Source organism: Rhea americana, unplaced genomic scaffold (genome assembly GCF_003343005.1).
Source record: "Rhea americana isolate MKP2758 unplaced genomic scaffold, rheAme1 scaffold_49, whole genome shotgun sequence".
Classification (NCBI taxonomy): Eukaryota; Metazoa; Chordata; class Aves; order Rheiformes; family Rheidae; genus Rhea; species Rhea americana.
This window is the reverse complement of record NW_028186634.1, coordinates 1,531,229-1,547,415: the sequence shown is the minus strand read 5'-3', so window position 1 is coordinate 1,547,415 and position 16,187 is coordinate 1,531,229. Positions and strand designations below refer to the sequence as shown.

At 34.6% G+C, this 16,187-nt stretch overlaps 1 protein-coding gene across 3 annotated transcripts in view; it reads right to left on the bottom strand.

Moving 5' to 3' along the window:
- Positions 1-16,187, bottom strand: part of PIK3C2A (phosphatidylinositol-4-phosphate 3-kinase catalytic subunit type 2 alpha) — a 75,448-nt gene that overhangs the window by 17,579 nt on the left and 41,682 nt on the right. For all 3 annotated transcript variants that reach the window (XM_085317139.1, XM_085317138.1, XM_085317140.1), the window contains exons 5-18: positions 15,543-15,663; positions 14,749-14,860; positions 13,901-13,980; positions 13,733-13,796; positions 11,000-11,143; positions 8,851-8,893; positions 8,547-8,763; positions 8,345-8,467; positions 6,750-6,917; positions 2,684-2,792; positions 1,839-1,981; positions 1,014-1,202; positions 453-546; positions 119-213 (exon numbers count right to left, since the gene is read on the bottom strand). In XM_085317139.1, coding sequence (XP_085173265.1) covers positions 119-213; positions 453-546; positions 1,014-1,202; positions 1,839-1,981; positions 2,684-2,792; positions 6,750-6,917; positions 8,345-8,467; positions 8,547-8,763; positions 8,851-8,893; positions 11,000-11,143; positions 13,733-13,796; positions 13,901-13,980; positions 14,749-14,860; positions 15,543-15,663 — 1,702 coding nt within the window. The remainder of the gene's footprint in view (positions 1-118; positions 214-452; positions 547-1,013; positions 1,203-1,838; positions 1,982-2,683; positions 2,793-6,749; positions 6,918-8,344; positions 8,468-8,546; positions 8,764-8,850; positions 8,894-10,999; positions 11,144-13,732; positions 13,797-13,900; positions 13,981-14,748; positions 14,861-15,542; positions 15,664-16,187) is intronic.

The window sequence follows — 16,187 nt, the reverse complement described above, 5'->3', positions numbered from 1 at the left end:
TCAATTCTATGCAACACTCATTGTTATGAACTACAATGTTAAGACAGAACACTTATTCTGGAAATATTAATCCTATAGTAAATACATTAGAGAAATAATAGAATAGAGAACATCCTACCAATASAGGTAGTGGGCTATTCGAATGCTTCCCAAAGCCCGAGCCAAAATGAATCTGACAAGAGCACTGTCCAGATAGGTTTCATACTTCAATGCCTAAACACAAACAAAATACAATCAGTTTCGTTCTAGACAAAGATTTTTGACTAGCACACTGACAGAAGCATGAAAAATGCGGGACTGACAGACAGACAGCTTTATTTAAATTGCTTTCCATATCTAAGTTATTATTAAGAACATATGTGCCATTACATTTCTATTACCAATAATCAGTAATTCCTTTGTTTTGTTCAGGAGAAAAAAAATGAAGTTGTAGTGTAAGCAGAAAGTCTTACTTGCACAAATTGAGGGAGGAAGTCTGTTAATTCATCATCACTTAATGCCTCTATCCAGTTCACAGCTGTAGTTCGCACTTCCTGATCAGCAAATCTAGGAAGTCACCACAAATCCACATTAAGTGTATGTTATTTGGACAGTACTTTCTTTCTCCTTTCTACCCCCACTTTTTTTTTTTAAAAAAAGAAAGAAAAATCATTTAAAATCACAGAAGAACTGATATAAAATCTTAACACTCTAAGAAAGGACCTGAAAATGTTAGGCCCTTCAAAGACATTACCTAAATATGCACATGTGTTTGCATGTTATGACGATCATACTAATCTTGCAAGACTTCAGTCTTGACATCTTTGCTATATTACTTATGTCCTGTTATGTGTTAGAACTCAGAATTCTWACTGCAGATACTATTACAACTCTTTCAACTACATAGCTTCATTAAGGATATCTGAATTAATTTAGTGTCCTTTGAACACTACTATCCATACAGTCATCCCTTGAACAAAAATCATTTAATACATAACACACGTGCAGAATTTAATCTACTTTGTTTTTCTTACTTTGAATCAAGTAGTTCCAGTGCAGCTAAGGGTGATAAAGGAGGCCATTGCTGAAGTAATGAATATATCTCAGGAAGACTTGCCCAGTCCCAGTGAGGGGCACTAGCTAGTATTTTTGGTAGGCTATTAACATGACTATGACAATAATGTCTCTTCTCCCACAAAAATTCTTTTTCTTCTTTTGATAGCCTGCGGACAAAAGCATTTTTGGTTTACAAAGCAAGATATAGAGCATCATCTGAAAAATCCCCAAACTACTAGTCATTACATACATCCAAATAATTTCATACACAAGCAAAATGAAACTCAAAATTCTTTATTTCCTCCATAAAAGAGTAAAACTTGGACAAAACACAAAGTTCTATGGAAACAGCTGCTCAAAGTTATATTAAAACTTATTTTTGTCCTTTCAACATTATAGTCTACAATAAACTAAAATGTTAATGTTGGTTTGATGAAGACTACTGCTAAAGCCTGCGTGAAATGCTTTCACAGCACATGAATGGCCACTGTTAAAACTGCCATTGCTGTCTGGCTTTTGAAGGAATGCCAGGCAGGAAGAGGCAAATATGACAAGAGGCTGAAGGGGTAGCAATCTTGTAACTGCAGAATACTATGACACAGACCACAGAAAGCACAAGTGAACTTGTTAAGTCAGGACCATTATTTTACAGCTTTAATTCAATCTTTTGTTAACATTTCCACAGAACTTCTAGTATACTAGAAGTGTATTACAGAAGTAGTTTAAGGCTAGATGAACGTTCCATACCCTATCTCCAAACTGTCACATACAAAGAGACCATAGTTACAAAGAGGTGAACATACCCAATGGTGTTATCTTTGGAGAGAATGGTAAGCAGACGTTCCTTCGATGGTTTTTCCAATGTTTCCATGGAATGACACACACTGGTCTTTGGAGACTGAGGAATTTGATATACAATATCAAAAGCAAAGGATGGGAAATCAACCTGGGGAGAGAAAGGGAGAGGACGGGGGGAAATCAAAAAGATGACTAAGTTTCTAAAACCAGTGCAAAAAGCTCCCCCTTTCAGCAAGCTCAAATGTTTAGGCACTTGCACTCTTTAGTTCTATATACGTAACAGTTTCCAAATGCCGTTTTCCCAATTTTGTTCAGTAGTTCTTCTTTAGAAGAAAGAAGGCCTAGAGCTGAGACTAATCACAAAACTATTAAAAAGCACCAGTAGTTTCAATGCAACCACAAGTCTGACCACATGTTGAGACTGCTAAACCATGCTAAACAAGGTGCCTTCTCTCAGAAGAGAAATCTGGACTTTTAAGTTTAGAATGAGAGGCATTTAAAGAAACTGAAATTGCTATTTGAGTCCAGACAACACCAGCACATGTAGACTGCTTTTTAAAAGATGTTCTTTCCCAGTTCAGATAGCACATATTAACTACGTACCTCTAGTTTCTCTGATTCCATGATAGTGATTCAGCATCTGACTTCTATACATTTAGAGTAGTTTTCCMTTCTTTGCCCCTAATGCTTAGCAGTCACTACTCTATACTGGCTTTCAAATATGACTTAATATTTACACTCTCCCTAAAAATAGTATTTGACTTATTATCACTCATGCAAGAGTTAATGAGTCACAATATTCAAACAAAATGCAATCAAGTCAAAATAACAAAGTCAATGCATATATAACCTGCAGTACTATTCTTTCCATATTTCCTCTCTTACTGGCCATCCCTGGTGCATGACTGGGATGTGATGAGGTCCAGAGTTGTAAGAGCTTTGTTCCACAAGTTAAGAATCTAAAGAGAGAGAAAGCAAGTACAATGTATTAGTGTCACAATCTATTTACTTCAACATAATAGTTATCAAAATACTATCTGGAGAAGACCAATGGTCACTACAAAAAAATAATTAACCCATATTACCACAGTATAGCAAAATATTTTGAATGGAGTATCAGTGTTTCTACTGCCTAGGAAAATGTTATGAATATGACAGATGCTCACACTAAAATAATACCAAATATGTTCACCCCCTGAACTTTTAAGGTATATTTCAAACTTTGGTATTCAGAAAAGAACATAGGAAATGCATCATTCATTGGCCAATACAGATCCAAGTTTAAAAAAGGGTATTGTAACCATCAAGCATCAAAACAATTTCTTTCCTTTGATTCTCTTCCACATTTTGAAGTCYTTTAAAATGTGTGAACCTTATATGCAACTTTTAAGCCAAACTGGCAGAAGAAAAAATTCTATGCAGAAACAGCTGAACCAACTAAATAAAGTGTTCCCTAATTCTTACAGGGGAAAAAAACAGAATACTTTTTCCTCTGAGGAATAAAACAGGACACATGCAGCTCCTTACCCTCTCAGGGAAAAAAAAAGGCATAGGCATATATTATGTACATAAATAGACTACAGACATGCCTATACTTCCCATATTTCTAGATTCTGCAACTGTAAAATCAAATGACACTAGTATTTGCCACTTTATTCCAAATAGTAAGTTTCCAATCATAATAAGACATAACTGAGATACTCATGAAGTGTGCAARGCATACCACAGACATATCTGCCAAAAAAAAAGTCTCAAAAGACTGCTTAATGGTCTAATCTTTACTGTGTCTTGAGAAATGTCTAAATCATGGCACTGAAGTACAACTGAAAAGTTTGTTCTTTTTAATAATTCTCAGTTTAAGATAGTTGTCACAGCCTCCTGTCTCATCGACAACAGCAGCTATTTTAAAACCCCTCCCACTCCCATATGCATTTCAGCCAAAGGGATTCCACTTTGGCTTCAGAATCTTCCAAAGCACAAGAGTAACCTTTTAATCTTCCCACATTTTAGTTAGCTACAATCTTTAGTTCCTGCTGGCTATTGATGCTATTTGCAAGAGCAATGGAATATTTGCATAGTATCTTTAATTACCTGGATTTAATTGATGTAGACAGGAGGTAAATTAGATACCAGCATCTCTACAGCTGCCATATACAAGTCATTCAGCAAATTCTGGCCCAATACATTCTACTGTAGTGCTTTGCACCAACAGAAAAAATATTTTTCTCCCCACACTTCTAACTGCTATATGAATATTGTTGGACAAAGACATAYAGAACAAAATTTGTAATTTAAATCAAAAGAAAAACTAGTTTTAATTGCATACCATAAAATGTAACATGTAAATAAAGAACTGAAAGAAAAATTGTTTACAAAAAAAAGGATATGTTTGATCAGCAGAGACCTAAAGCAGCTGCAAGCCAGTATAATACCTCCTGGCAATGCAGGAAAGCCTGTRCTGCTAAGCACCCCCAAGCTGTTGCAATTGTCACTGTACAAAACTGGATCAGCCCTTGCAGTTCCAGTTAGAGATGYGGTCTGGTGCAGATCATTCAAGTATGTTGAAGAGGCGCTACCAGACATGCTTAAAGTGATCAGATCTCTATTACTTGCATTTGAACCTTTAAAAGAGCTGCACCAGTCCCTGTGGTCCAAGGGAGTCAATTTCCAGTTACTCCTGGTAAACTAAGGACAAGTCCTCAGAAGAAAACCATCAAGGCAGTAGGAAGGGAAATCAGATAATGAAGAGCCTTTCTACTATTCTAATGGGGAAGTGCTATTGAGGGACTCAATGAAAACATGGTTAACAAGTAAATTTAAATCAAATAAGCATTAATAGATAACAGATTTAAGCAAGCTACATGTTTCAGTTCACAGATTTACATTACACACTGTAGCCTTAGGWTATTTCAACCAAGGGACTAGGAAGATATATTAACACATCACATTAAATGCTAAGAATTAGTTCCTGGTAAGTTTAAAATGACAACTATAATGAGAAGTAGTAATGGTGGGTAGGTATTCTACAATAATTTACAGGAATCAGTTTGGAGATCTATGCTATTAAGCATCTTCACCAATAACTTGAGGAAAGAGATTGTGTGAGTGGTAAACAAAGGCTAAACACAGGATGGCTTCACAATTTGGACACAGGCAACGCATCTCAAACAAACAGAGCCACATCTAGAATCAAATGATGCAAACCACATGAAACCAACATAAGCAATATAAGAAGTGACTCTTCAGGAAAGCCCAGGGGCCTTGGTTGGCAATAAGATAACAAATGCTCCCAGTAAGTACTCAGAATCAGAAGGGTGTATAATTAGGACACCTCAAGCATAAATAGAGAAGCTATTTAGTCTTCATTGGTGTGATCATTTCTGCAATATCATACTCAATTTTGGTGTCCATGCCTGAAGCATATTGGTTAACATTTTCCAGAATGCTAACTGTTCATGTAGCTAATTTGGTAATACTAACAAAAGGAGAAGACAATTTGAACAAAACCAGGAACATTCAACTGAAGAGCATTAATTATAGTAGGCTTTTCATTCTCAGTAATGAAGAGCTAAAACACGATCCAACATCTGTAGTTGAAGGGAGACCATTTCAAACTAGAAAGAGATTACAAATTTAATACAGTAGTTAATTATCTCCCACTCAACCCTTTTCTTAGAAATCCAGATCCAAAACATCTTGTGATCTCTATTACTCAGAAACAGCTTGATAACAGAAATGGTTCATTTTGCCTCTCTACAAAACTACACATCTATTTTTAAAAGTATGTATATTTTAAAACAGTCTTTTGATTCTTTTGCTAATTTTATTGTGACACTACTATCAGATTGAAGAATTTTACAGAGGAGTAAAGAATATATATCTAAGAGTCAAGATGCAGCTAATCAAACTTAAATCTCCAATTTGACTCCCACACATCTACCTACAAAAACATGCTGCAGCAAACATTTACCAAAAAAGACAAAGATGCTCTAAAGAATAAGAGTGCTTAGATATACCATAGACCTTTAAAGYCTTTATTTGTAAAATAAATAAATAAATAAGCTGTCATTGTATTCATCTCCACACACAGAACTGGGCTAAGATTAAAAGCTATTTTTCTTCCYGCATATTAAGATAGTTTTTGGGAAAGATGCACTTTTGCCTCATGATGCACGGACACATAGTATATTATCTACCAGTTGTCAGTATTTGTTCTGCTTTGTATTGTACTAGATAATATTCCTGCTGAATTAATGGTTTGCTGCAAATACTTTATTTTGTAAGCTGCATTCCCTATCACCATGGCTCAATCTGCTGAGAGCTAGAAGTTTATAATTCATCTGCTACAACATACGTAAATAGTGAACTGTCTCTCAGCAATATAATATACTTTCAGATATTAACTCATGAAATGCCACCTATCAACAACATACTCCTTCAATACAGAACAGAGACTACCAATTCAGTAGATAGTGACACTAGCAGATACTTAACTGCATATGAAATACTGGGCAACAGATCTCGACCTGAATGCCAATGGATTCCTCAAAGAGCAACTCGCGTTGTGCTTGCATACTCAACTGCTGCATTCCTACAAGCTGTGGGTGCTAACATGTTCTCTTCTAGCCCACAGTACTATGACAATTTCCCACAAAAAGCAGCTGTCATCTAAACATCTAGCTTGCTTCAGCAGATCAGTTTCTCAGCTAGTTAGATGGAAACAATACAATTCAGAACTGTTTCGTATCCAGTTTAATAGAAGGTATGTTCTCCATGACAATATCATTTAAGAATCTATCTTTCTCATGTCCTATTACATTCAATAAGTAGCAGAGGAACAGTTTCTATAGTTATGGGTGTGRAGTATGCCTTATACAGCAAATCACCATAACCTTAGCCATATTTTGGATACTTACCGCCTAAAATCAAAAAGAGGTAGAGAAACCTGACCCAAAATTTCTGGGCCCTTTCTCTGTTTATTTGAGTCAGGAGAACTTCCACTACTTTGATTTAGGATTCCAAACAATGTCAAACATAAGACTGATTCCAATGGCAGCTGTGAAATCTGGATGGGGAAAATTATTCTATAAAATAAAAGCATTAAAATAAGTCAGCCAGAGAAGAAAAACAATTACTAGCAAGGTACAGGCTCATCATTCATATAGTCTGTTGATGATTTGTTTTCAAAAAGTAAATCAACAATGAAGGACAAAGTTTAATTTTCACACTACTGTATTTCAGTTCACTATCTCCCACCACCAGCTCATAAAAATTGCTGGATTACAGCTCTGCATTGCAGTTAGATCTGGAACAGCCCTTTTTAATAGGCAAAGAATATTTGTCTATTAAATCACATTCCTAACAAGAAGCTAGGGAGTCCAGTATAACCAGTCTTCCCACTCTACCCACTAGCAGGACTCTCACAGTTCCATGTTAGCCGCCTCCTCATCTCTCAGATTTAAAGTCAGTTGATAATTGATTCCCATCCAAATAGAACAACCTCTTAAGAACTACTGAAAGCTGAATTCCTAAAATGGCACAACAGCATCCATAAAGAAAACAGCTAAGGAATATACACTTCACTGAACAATTCAGCTCAGTTTTTTGTTTACATTGTTTGTTTTTATTCGTTAGCAAAGTGTTTTTTACATTTGGCTTTTTCTATAATGACAGTTCTACATACCAAAATATCATTCTAAAAGCTACCACAAGCATATTACTAAATCAGTTAACAACTATATTAAATGATTTATAAGCAATCTGAGACATCTTTTACTGTGATACACTATCAGTTGCCAGCAGGAGAACTGACATTGAGTTTCTTGCATATTTAGAAAAAAGGCAGTGCATTTGCTAGAACCTAAAAGTTTTATTCCTAGTCTGATATAGTTTTGTTGTTACAGAATTTTAGGCTGTTCTTCAGCATTCATTTCTGACCTTTAAAAATTAATAGGAAGAGATATATGGGACAATGTAGATCTGATATGACACTCCAGTTATGACAGGCTGTGTAATAACTATTAAATGGAAAAAGAGAAAGCTGTGCATAAATAATGGGTAATATTCCCTCCCCCTCAGATAACACCCACAGTCTTCCTCTTTGTAGTCTTCTCTGCATGGCCCTCCTTCTTTCTTTCTACCCTCTTCCCTCTCCCCCATAAAGAGAAATTGAAGCTGTTCAGCAGCTCAAACCAGACAGACATTATCATATGCCATAAGAAAGATCCTCTAAGTACTTAAGCAACTGCTCTCTTTATAGAAATAATCCTAAATCTTATTTTTAAATGCAGATACATACAAAGTTGTTACAACATATTCTGGAATAGAAAAAACTATTCAGCATTAATTGCTGCAGAAGTCAGTTGCTTTACCTCCCAATCTAGATAATTTGAGCACTGTTCAAAACCAGCTTTATTATCCRTCTTTAAGGGTGTCAAGCTGTATTCGCAGGCTGCTAGGTAATTGCTATATATGAAAGTATTTTAGTGAGTTTTATCATGAAGTCACTTACAGTTCATCCCATTTAATCAGGTAGAAGAAACTCTTGTACGTGCCAACCTTCTTGGACTGAACAGGTTTAAACAGATCTCTTCCATTATGGGTCAGAGAACAAATCAAGTAGTATTTTTCATAACTAGACAAGGAAAAAAAGTAGAATAAACAAAAAAAAAATCTAGAAAAGAGTGAAATTTTACAGCTGATAAATTACTCACTTTGATACCCAAGCAGGAAATATTCCATGTGCAGCAAATACTGTGAACTGGAGATGTTCTGTGGCAGTCCACGCTTCCTTGGCGTCCCTACTATCTTTTGGAGAAATTACTGCAGAACTGCTGCTGCATGAATTCATATGAAGTCGCATAAGGTCCTCAACYGCTCTTGTTAACTGGTCTATGCTCACTTTCAGAGGGTTTTCAGGCTGCAGTGAACCTAGATTATAACATATTTTTAATACACACCTTCCTAAAACAGCCAGCTGAAAATAATTTTTAAATAAGACTGAAGAAATTAACTCACCAGATGAGCTCTTGCTACTGTCCTCACCACATTTTAAGGATACCTATACAGTAAGTTAGAACAAGTTTCAGAACCAAGAAACCCATATTCAGCTACCATTATTTTTAACAAGCATCTGGTACAGATAAACTATGAAACAGCTGAATTAGGTCTACATTTGGGCTCTTTCCACTCGCAATTCCTTAAGAGTTATCAGACAGCATCTCAACTTCCCTACTGTGCAGCAAATATTCCCCATGTTCAAAGGCTTATGCTTTGTCAAGTCACAATTATTTTCCTATCTTTTAGAAACTGTTAAAGGACACAATACACTGGAATAGTTTTCACAGATACTAACTTATCTGAGTAGAGACAAAACTCAGGCATAGCTGTTACGAAAGCCCAGACCATTGGCTTCAATTACACAGCAAGTTAAGTCTGAAAAGCTGTTTTGCATATGGCATTTGTTAATGCATCTTTTATAAGCAAAGTTATTTAAGTTTCCTGAATAAAAATGTTAGTGGTTAAATAACTAAAGAAACTGTCTTTTAGCACTATCTGCTATGTTCGCTTTTTACACAAAAACAGCTAAAATCAAAGTCAAAACATGATACAGTATTACAGCAATGTCTCATCTCAACAAGGACAYTGCTGTAGCCTAAAGACAACAAACTAATCGTGGGAATTTGCTCCCTTCTAATAAGGAAAGGTTTCATGACAAATTCTAATTCTGATAAACTTTAAATCAGAATTATGTTAAGTTGGTGATAAAAAAAACATAAGTTTCTTAAGACTTCAGAGAATAGCYTCAGAAGAATGAGATCCTTACACTTTTAGTGCACCTTGTCAACAGTAAATGCAAATAAACATCGAAAATTTTTTTCAATCAAAAAATACACAAAAACTTGGAAAAAAAATTGTAGAARAGTTAATCATGTCTTTCTCTCAGGTAACATTTCCGTATGTCTCCACATTAATTGTGAAGTACTGCAAGTACTTTGGATGACAGATAGACAAACACCAAAACAACGCAATACATGTTGTTTTCTACTTGACAGTCTATTGTCTTCTTTAAATTTTGGACTATTCTTCCAACTTTAAATCAACAATTAAAAAAACTAGACAATAGCAGAGTAAGCCTTAGATGAAACCTATTCTGAAGTTAGCAGCAGTTTSGTGTCTGAAAAGCAAGCTATCACATATGCCTACATATATATTACCACTTAAGCCAATTTTCATCACAAAAGTTTAAATTTTTACTAATAAAGATATACTTTTTCTAAATTCTATTGGGATAACTTTTTTGGAAGTCATTTTTACACTGTAATCTAGTTATTTTTACACCCTTCATATACCCAAACCCAAAGTTTTGGAGAATTATTCGATATGCCCAATTCTGCTAAGCTTCAATACATATTTTCTGTATTCTCCAGCWAGAATTTATTTGACCTGTGTATCCTGCATGACTTCAGCAGAGTATGACAAAAATATCACTAACCTGATGAACCTGAGAAAAATGGAAAAATGGCACATGAATTTCCATTTTACTATGACTGCAGGACAATAGAAATAGCATTACAAAGCTAATTAATTTTTATTTTCACTTTTCCCTCTAATTGCCAGTGTTTTTGATAGTGACTTGAGACCAATTCTGCTCAAGTGAACTGTTCATTGTGAAGCAGCTCAATCGAAATCTACATTATTTGAGATCATTTTTTTGTCCATGTGTTCAGAAATCTAGCAACATAACTGTTAAGAGGTTTAAGATGCTACTAGTGTATTACTAGTATTAACTGCACAGAAAATACATGAGGCACTAATTTTACAGGACATGAGCTGCTCATCAGTTTCCCTTGCTCAGATTTAACACCATCTGCTGTTATACAAATTTGTACACAGAACTAGCAAACAGTATTTTAATTGTAAAAAGCGGCTACTTAGAACAGGAAAGTGTTGCATTAACAGCAAAACGTGTTAGAAACAGTCCTCAGGTAACATAAATGAAAAGAAATCCAGCTCTGACTGAACTGTTGCAGTTACCTGAAACTGCCAAATATTCTGAAATAGTATTTATCAGCACAAGGAGAAAAAGAAAAAAAAAAAGAAAGAAAAGAAAAACTTCACACAAAACAACCACCATCGGAATGCAATTTGGAGTGTGAAAGCTTACCTCAGTGTTTTTAGTCCTTGGAAGATTAACAGCCCTCCTTAGCTTCTTTACAGATTGTGTTATTGCAGGAGTCTCTACACCATCCAATGCAAAACAGATTTTTCTGACAGTCTTTATTACATGTTCTATTGCTTTATGTTGGTTCTAATAAGAAAAGTGTGAAAGAACGCATAAGTCTGATAAAAACTGCAAAACTCAGGACTGCTTTAAACATTTTTTAGAAGGTATTACCACAAAAATTTTATTATGAGATTTATATCTCAAATACATCTAACTGTAGTATAACAATTTGATTAAATAAAAACTTCAGTCTCTAAGCCCCTCTATAGCTCATTTATCAATGCAGCAAACAGAAGTAGTATGGATTCTAGAACGCTGTCCCCCCCAGAATTGGCTATATATTTATAACTGAAAGGCTTCCAATTTTTTTCCCCTACACCACCTAGCTCTAGGTAAATATGTGCAGTCTACTGAGATATTAAGTCTCAACTAATGTAATTCCCAACTAATGTAAACAACTGTAGTCCAGAAAAAAAAAACCCACTCTTTTAGTATGACAAAGGAAGCATGCTGAAGAGCCAGCTTTTCCATTTCAGCTCTCTTGAAAACAAGTTAGAACCTTCAAACTGTATGTAGACTATAATATAGCTTCTGTAATGTAGCTTTATCACCAACTTCACTTTAGCTAACATCTGAATAAAGTTTGTTGCAACTTTTGCCTTGCATACCATTCAATATAATTGAAACAGTTCTCACAGAAGCAGCTGCAAACCACCATCTTAGGGAAGAAAAGGAAGGGGAATTACACACTTTAGAAGAACATCTTTTGAAAACCAATTTTTTAAAATCAGAGAATAAAAATTCTCTTACACTGCTTGAGACAGTCAAGATTCTCCTAATACTCCTTTCTTGCTTCTCTTCAAAATGAATTTAACTGTTTCTTCTAAGAATCCTTTTTTTTTTTAACATAAGCAAAGACTTCACTAATCCAATTTTAAAGAATGCATGTAGAAAATGAAGATATTTGCTTTTAAATATTTGTGTACTTATTAAAGCTTCAAGGTGYAAGTTTCTTTCACAATCACTTATAAGCACAGATAAATAAGAGGAGTTACTGTAATATGCTCTTAGTAAGATGTGAACTTTTTTTTTTTCCTTTTGTATAGTCTCATAACTTTGCTGCAACAGGACAGCAAAGAAACAGTTTGAATTCAAAGTTAATTGTATTGACAATTACCATGCAACAATTAACTTTGTCCTGGTAAGAAAATAACCATATAAACTAGAAGACTCCATTGTAAATATTTAAGCTCTAAGTTAAAAGCTAACACTTCCAAGATAATTCTGAGCCTATCAAAAGCAAAATTACCACTGTTATTTTGATTAAAACTTATAGGCACTCAAGACTATCTCACTAAAAAGACAATAGCTACATTTTAAAATGACCATAAATATGAAATCAAAGGCTATGGATAACTTATCTGCAGATGATTTTAAAACTGTTTCACTTCCATTAGCAATCTTCAACTATTGAATTTGCAAAGGAATTCACTTTAGGAAGTCAAAATTTTTAAGTGTGATAACTGCTGATATTTGAAGCTAATCACTAAAAGCTACATCTCCCATCTTTAAAAAGATTGTGGAACAATCAGAACATAACTCTGAATTGAGATATTCTGCATTCCTCAGCTCAGCCTGTGAAATCTCATTAAACCAGCAAGCTGAAGCAGCTGTTATGAGCGAGGTAACAAATACACCACCGTATCAAGAAGCAGTAACATCTCACTCTTCTACAATAAGATTGTGTTCAAAAACTACCCTTGAGAATGTTGCGAATCACTATCAAGGGAGTTACATGACCTTTACAATATTAAGGGAATATGTAAACAGTYGGACACCAGCTTGTTTAGACCCACATTTCTGGAGAGGCAACAAAAAAGACTGTATCACAACATTTTAAATTTCTATTAACTCATCCACTTCAAGACTGTTCCTTATAGAAAGTTCCTTAAAGATATACTGCTTTTTTAAGAAGCTATCTAAGGTTTAATAACTCAAGTCATGAAGTTGTTACTATCAGCAGTTAACCTACTTTACTCATTTCTAAAAATATTAGCTTTAATTTATCTTCAGCTAGCTTTTGCATTTGTACTCCAAATTAACCTTCACATGCAAGCTTTTTGAGGCTACCTATGATACACTGAAATAGACATTACTGTTCTTTGACAACATATTTTCAATTAATCTAACTGCACAGAATCAGGTATTATACTTATGTAAAACTTAAAYACTCAGATGCTTCAGTTACAATTCCCATTGCACACAACTACTGTTACTTGTTTCTGTGTAGATTGTAGATTGTGTAGATCTGTGTTATCAATGTGTCATCATAGCTAACAATGCAGTCTGAGAGAAAGTCAAGAGTCAGAGCTTTTCCCCATTTCTCTGAATTCATCTTTTCTAGCATTTTTGAAGAAAAGGTTATTTGGCATCCCAGGATGTGAAAGATACACCATTTCTGTTTCAGTTATGATAAGATTACTATTAGTCTGCTAGAAAAGTTAAAAGGAAAAAAAAAGGAAAAGAAATCTGAAAATCCATGATTCCAGATCTACTTCTGACAGTCTGTACAGATCTTAATTTTCCAAGAGCTTCAGCTGGTCTTTGTTTACTAACAAGATAGTTGGAAATTCTCATGCTACTTTTGGTTCAGCGATAGCTCAATAAGCTTACCTCATTTTTAAGCGCTATGTCAATTTGTTTATGATATGCATCAAAAAGCTCTTCAATAGAAGACCTGTAACAAGTAATAATTATTGAACAAAAGTGCAAGAGTATAAAATCATCATGTTCAGAAGTTCAGCAGTGGGCTTGATCATGAAAATAACCACAYAACATTACCTTATAACAACATCTCTGAAAGGCTTTTCTACTTTGTAGAGGTGTTTGGTTAGATGTATAGGTGTTCTATCATCTTCTTCCTATAATAAAATACTAGATATTGAGTCTTGTTCTCACCTTGCTATAATTTCTACTATTGTTTTATAATTTTCATCACTAATACTTGTGCAGTAGAAGGGGAAGGATAGAATGTGATCTCTTCAAGGGGTAGGGGTGGGGAAGAAATAGGTAATTAATAGCCTATGAAACATACATATTGGGGTGGGGAAAGAAGAAAGGAGCAGGGTTTTAGCACCTAACTCCATAGGCATCAAATACTCCTCCCTCCATCTTTGATGGTCCGATACATATATAATTAAACTCCAAAACTGTTCTCAACTTGTATTTAACTCTGAAATTTGCTGCTTCTCTTTCAGGTCTCAAGTTTTTGTCCATAAGCCTCTATACATTTTCCAGCTATACTAGTTGGTCTAATAAGAGACAGTACCACATTTATAAAGTTTTCCTTGCCAAAGTTCTCTATGCATTTTATTTCCTCTTAGTGGATTAGAATACAGGTCACAGCACTAAGCAGACTTACTAGTTTGTTAGTCACACAAAATTACAACTCAAATCATCAAATTCTCCTAACTTCGTGAAGCTAGTCAAAGAAAACAGGGTTTCTTCAAATACTCTCCCAAAGCCAAAAATTCAGATGTTGACAAAAGTCCATGCATTTCCCTGCAGAAATTATTACCTAATTCTATTATCTGTACATCTACACCACTCTAACCAATGTACCTATCTTCAAACGAGTTAGTTTCAGAATAACGAAAGATCAGATTTACTGCAGTTTAGGAGATACTTACTGTTCGTGCCAGATCTCTGCACACTACACTATGGGTCAAGAGCTGCAGTTTAATTTCTGTATCCCACTTCCGGCAGTTCTGAATATATTCATGGCTTCCTACACAGTGCTTACTGTTAAACAAATGAAAACTAACATTACTTGCATAAAAAAGCAATGTTTTCAAAATAAAAACACCCTCAAAATGGATGAAATTTAAGGCAGCCTTTTAGGCTCAAAGTAAGGAAGTGCTTAAAAAAAAAAAAAAAACACCACCCACAGTCTACAAGATTCTTTATATTTTTTTTACTTCTGCACAAGTCCCAATATATTATTACAGATACCTATATTTTTGCTGAAGCTCTTAACTATTTTGGCTAATATGGAAACCAAATATTATTACTTTGCAAAACATTGCAGATTTGCAAACCATTAGTTTTGAAAAATCAGGTTATTTCAGGTTATTAGAAACTGCATCAGCGAGTTTATTTCGTTGCTGGGATTTGAAGAGCAGCTGTAAACTGTATCATCCTCTCCATCTACAGAAACAGTATGGAGATCTACATTTGGAAAACCATCTGTGTTCCTCATACAACAAAATGTATATTAGAAGAGATTTCTTGGAAGCTGTTGAGAACCTACTTTGCTATATCTCAGAACAATTTTAGAGAGATCTAATCTTTGTGCAAAATGGCTCTTCTGCATTTTGAAGATACATTTCTGCTTGCACACATTTAATCATTAAAGATATACTTTCTTGTAATCATGCTATGAAAAAGTACAAAGTTAAACATTAATGAAAAAGAGTTTGCTTACTTCTGTAAAACTTCTTCTTGGCCACAGACTTTCAGGATATAGCTGCCAATGTCCACTTCATTCAAGTCATCGTGCACCCAGCAAAGTGCCTGCATTATTATAAGCTCAACAGGGGAACTCACTGTTTAAAGAAATTACATCTAGAAGTTAAATATGAGTGTACAGCATTTGAAATTGTTTTTCATAAGTTGTAATTATTTCTTAACGAGCTTTATCTTTATACTCTTAGAGAAGGCTGTTATGCTTCTATAATTTCCTAGGTTTCATCATTTGAGAACTTAACTTTTTGCAGCAAAGAAAGGTATCTTACAAACCTGCCTATAGTTTCACAAATCGCTAAATCCTCTTTTCAATTAGGATGCATTATAGCCACTTAACCAAAAGTGTATACACTTTTCTTTTTACTCTAGGATAGCATCTTTTTATTGCATTAAGTCTTATTTAGCAAAGAATTCAAACAATTAAGTGAGCTGTGTTAAGATTAAAAATTGTATCTGAAGACTTGAAGATGGAATTTTCCTACTTGTTCTGGTTTTGAGCAGATGAATTTGTCAACTGCAGCAGAGGCAAATCCTACTGATTTTTTTTTTCATAATTATGTCTAGGGCAGAGGAAGAATGCATAGATATGCTTTTATACATGCAC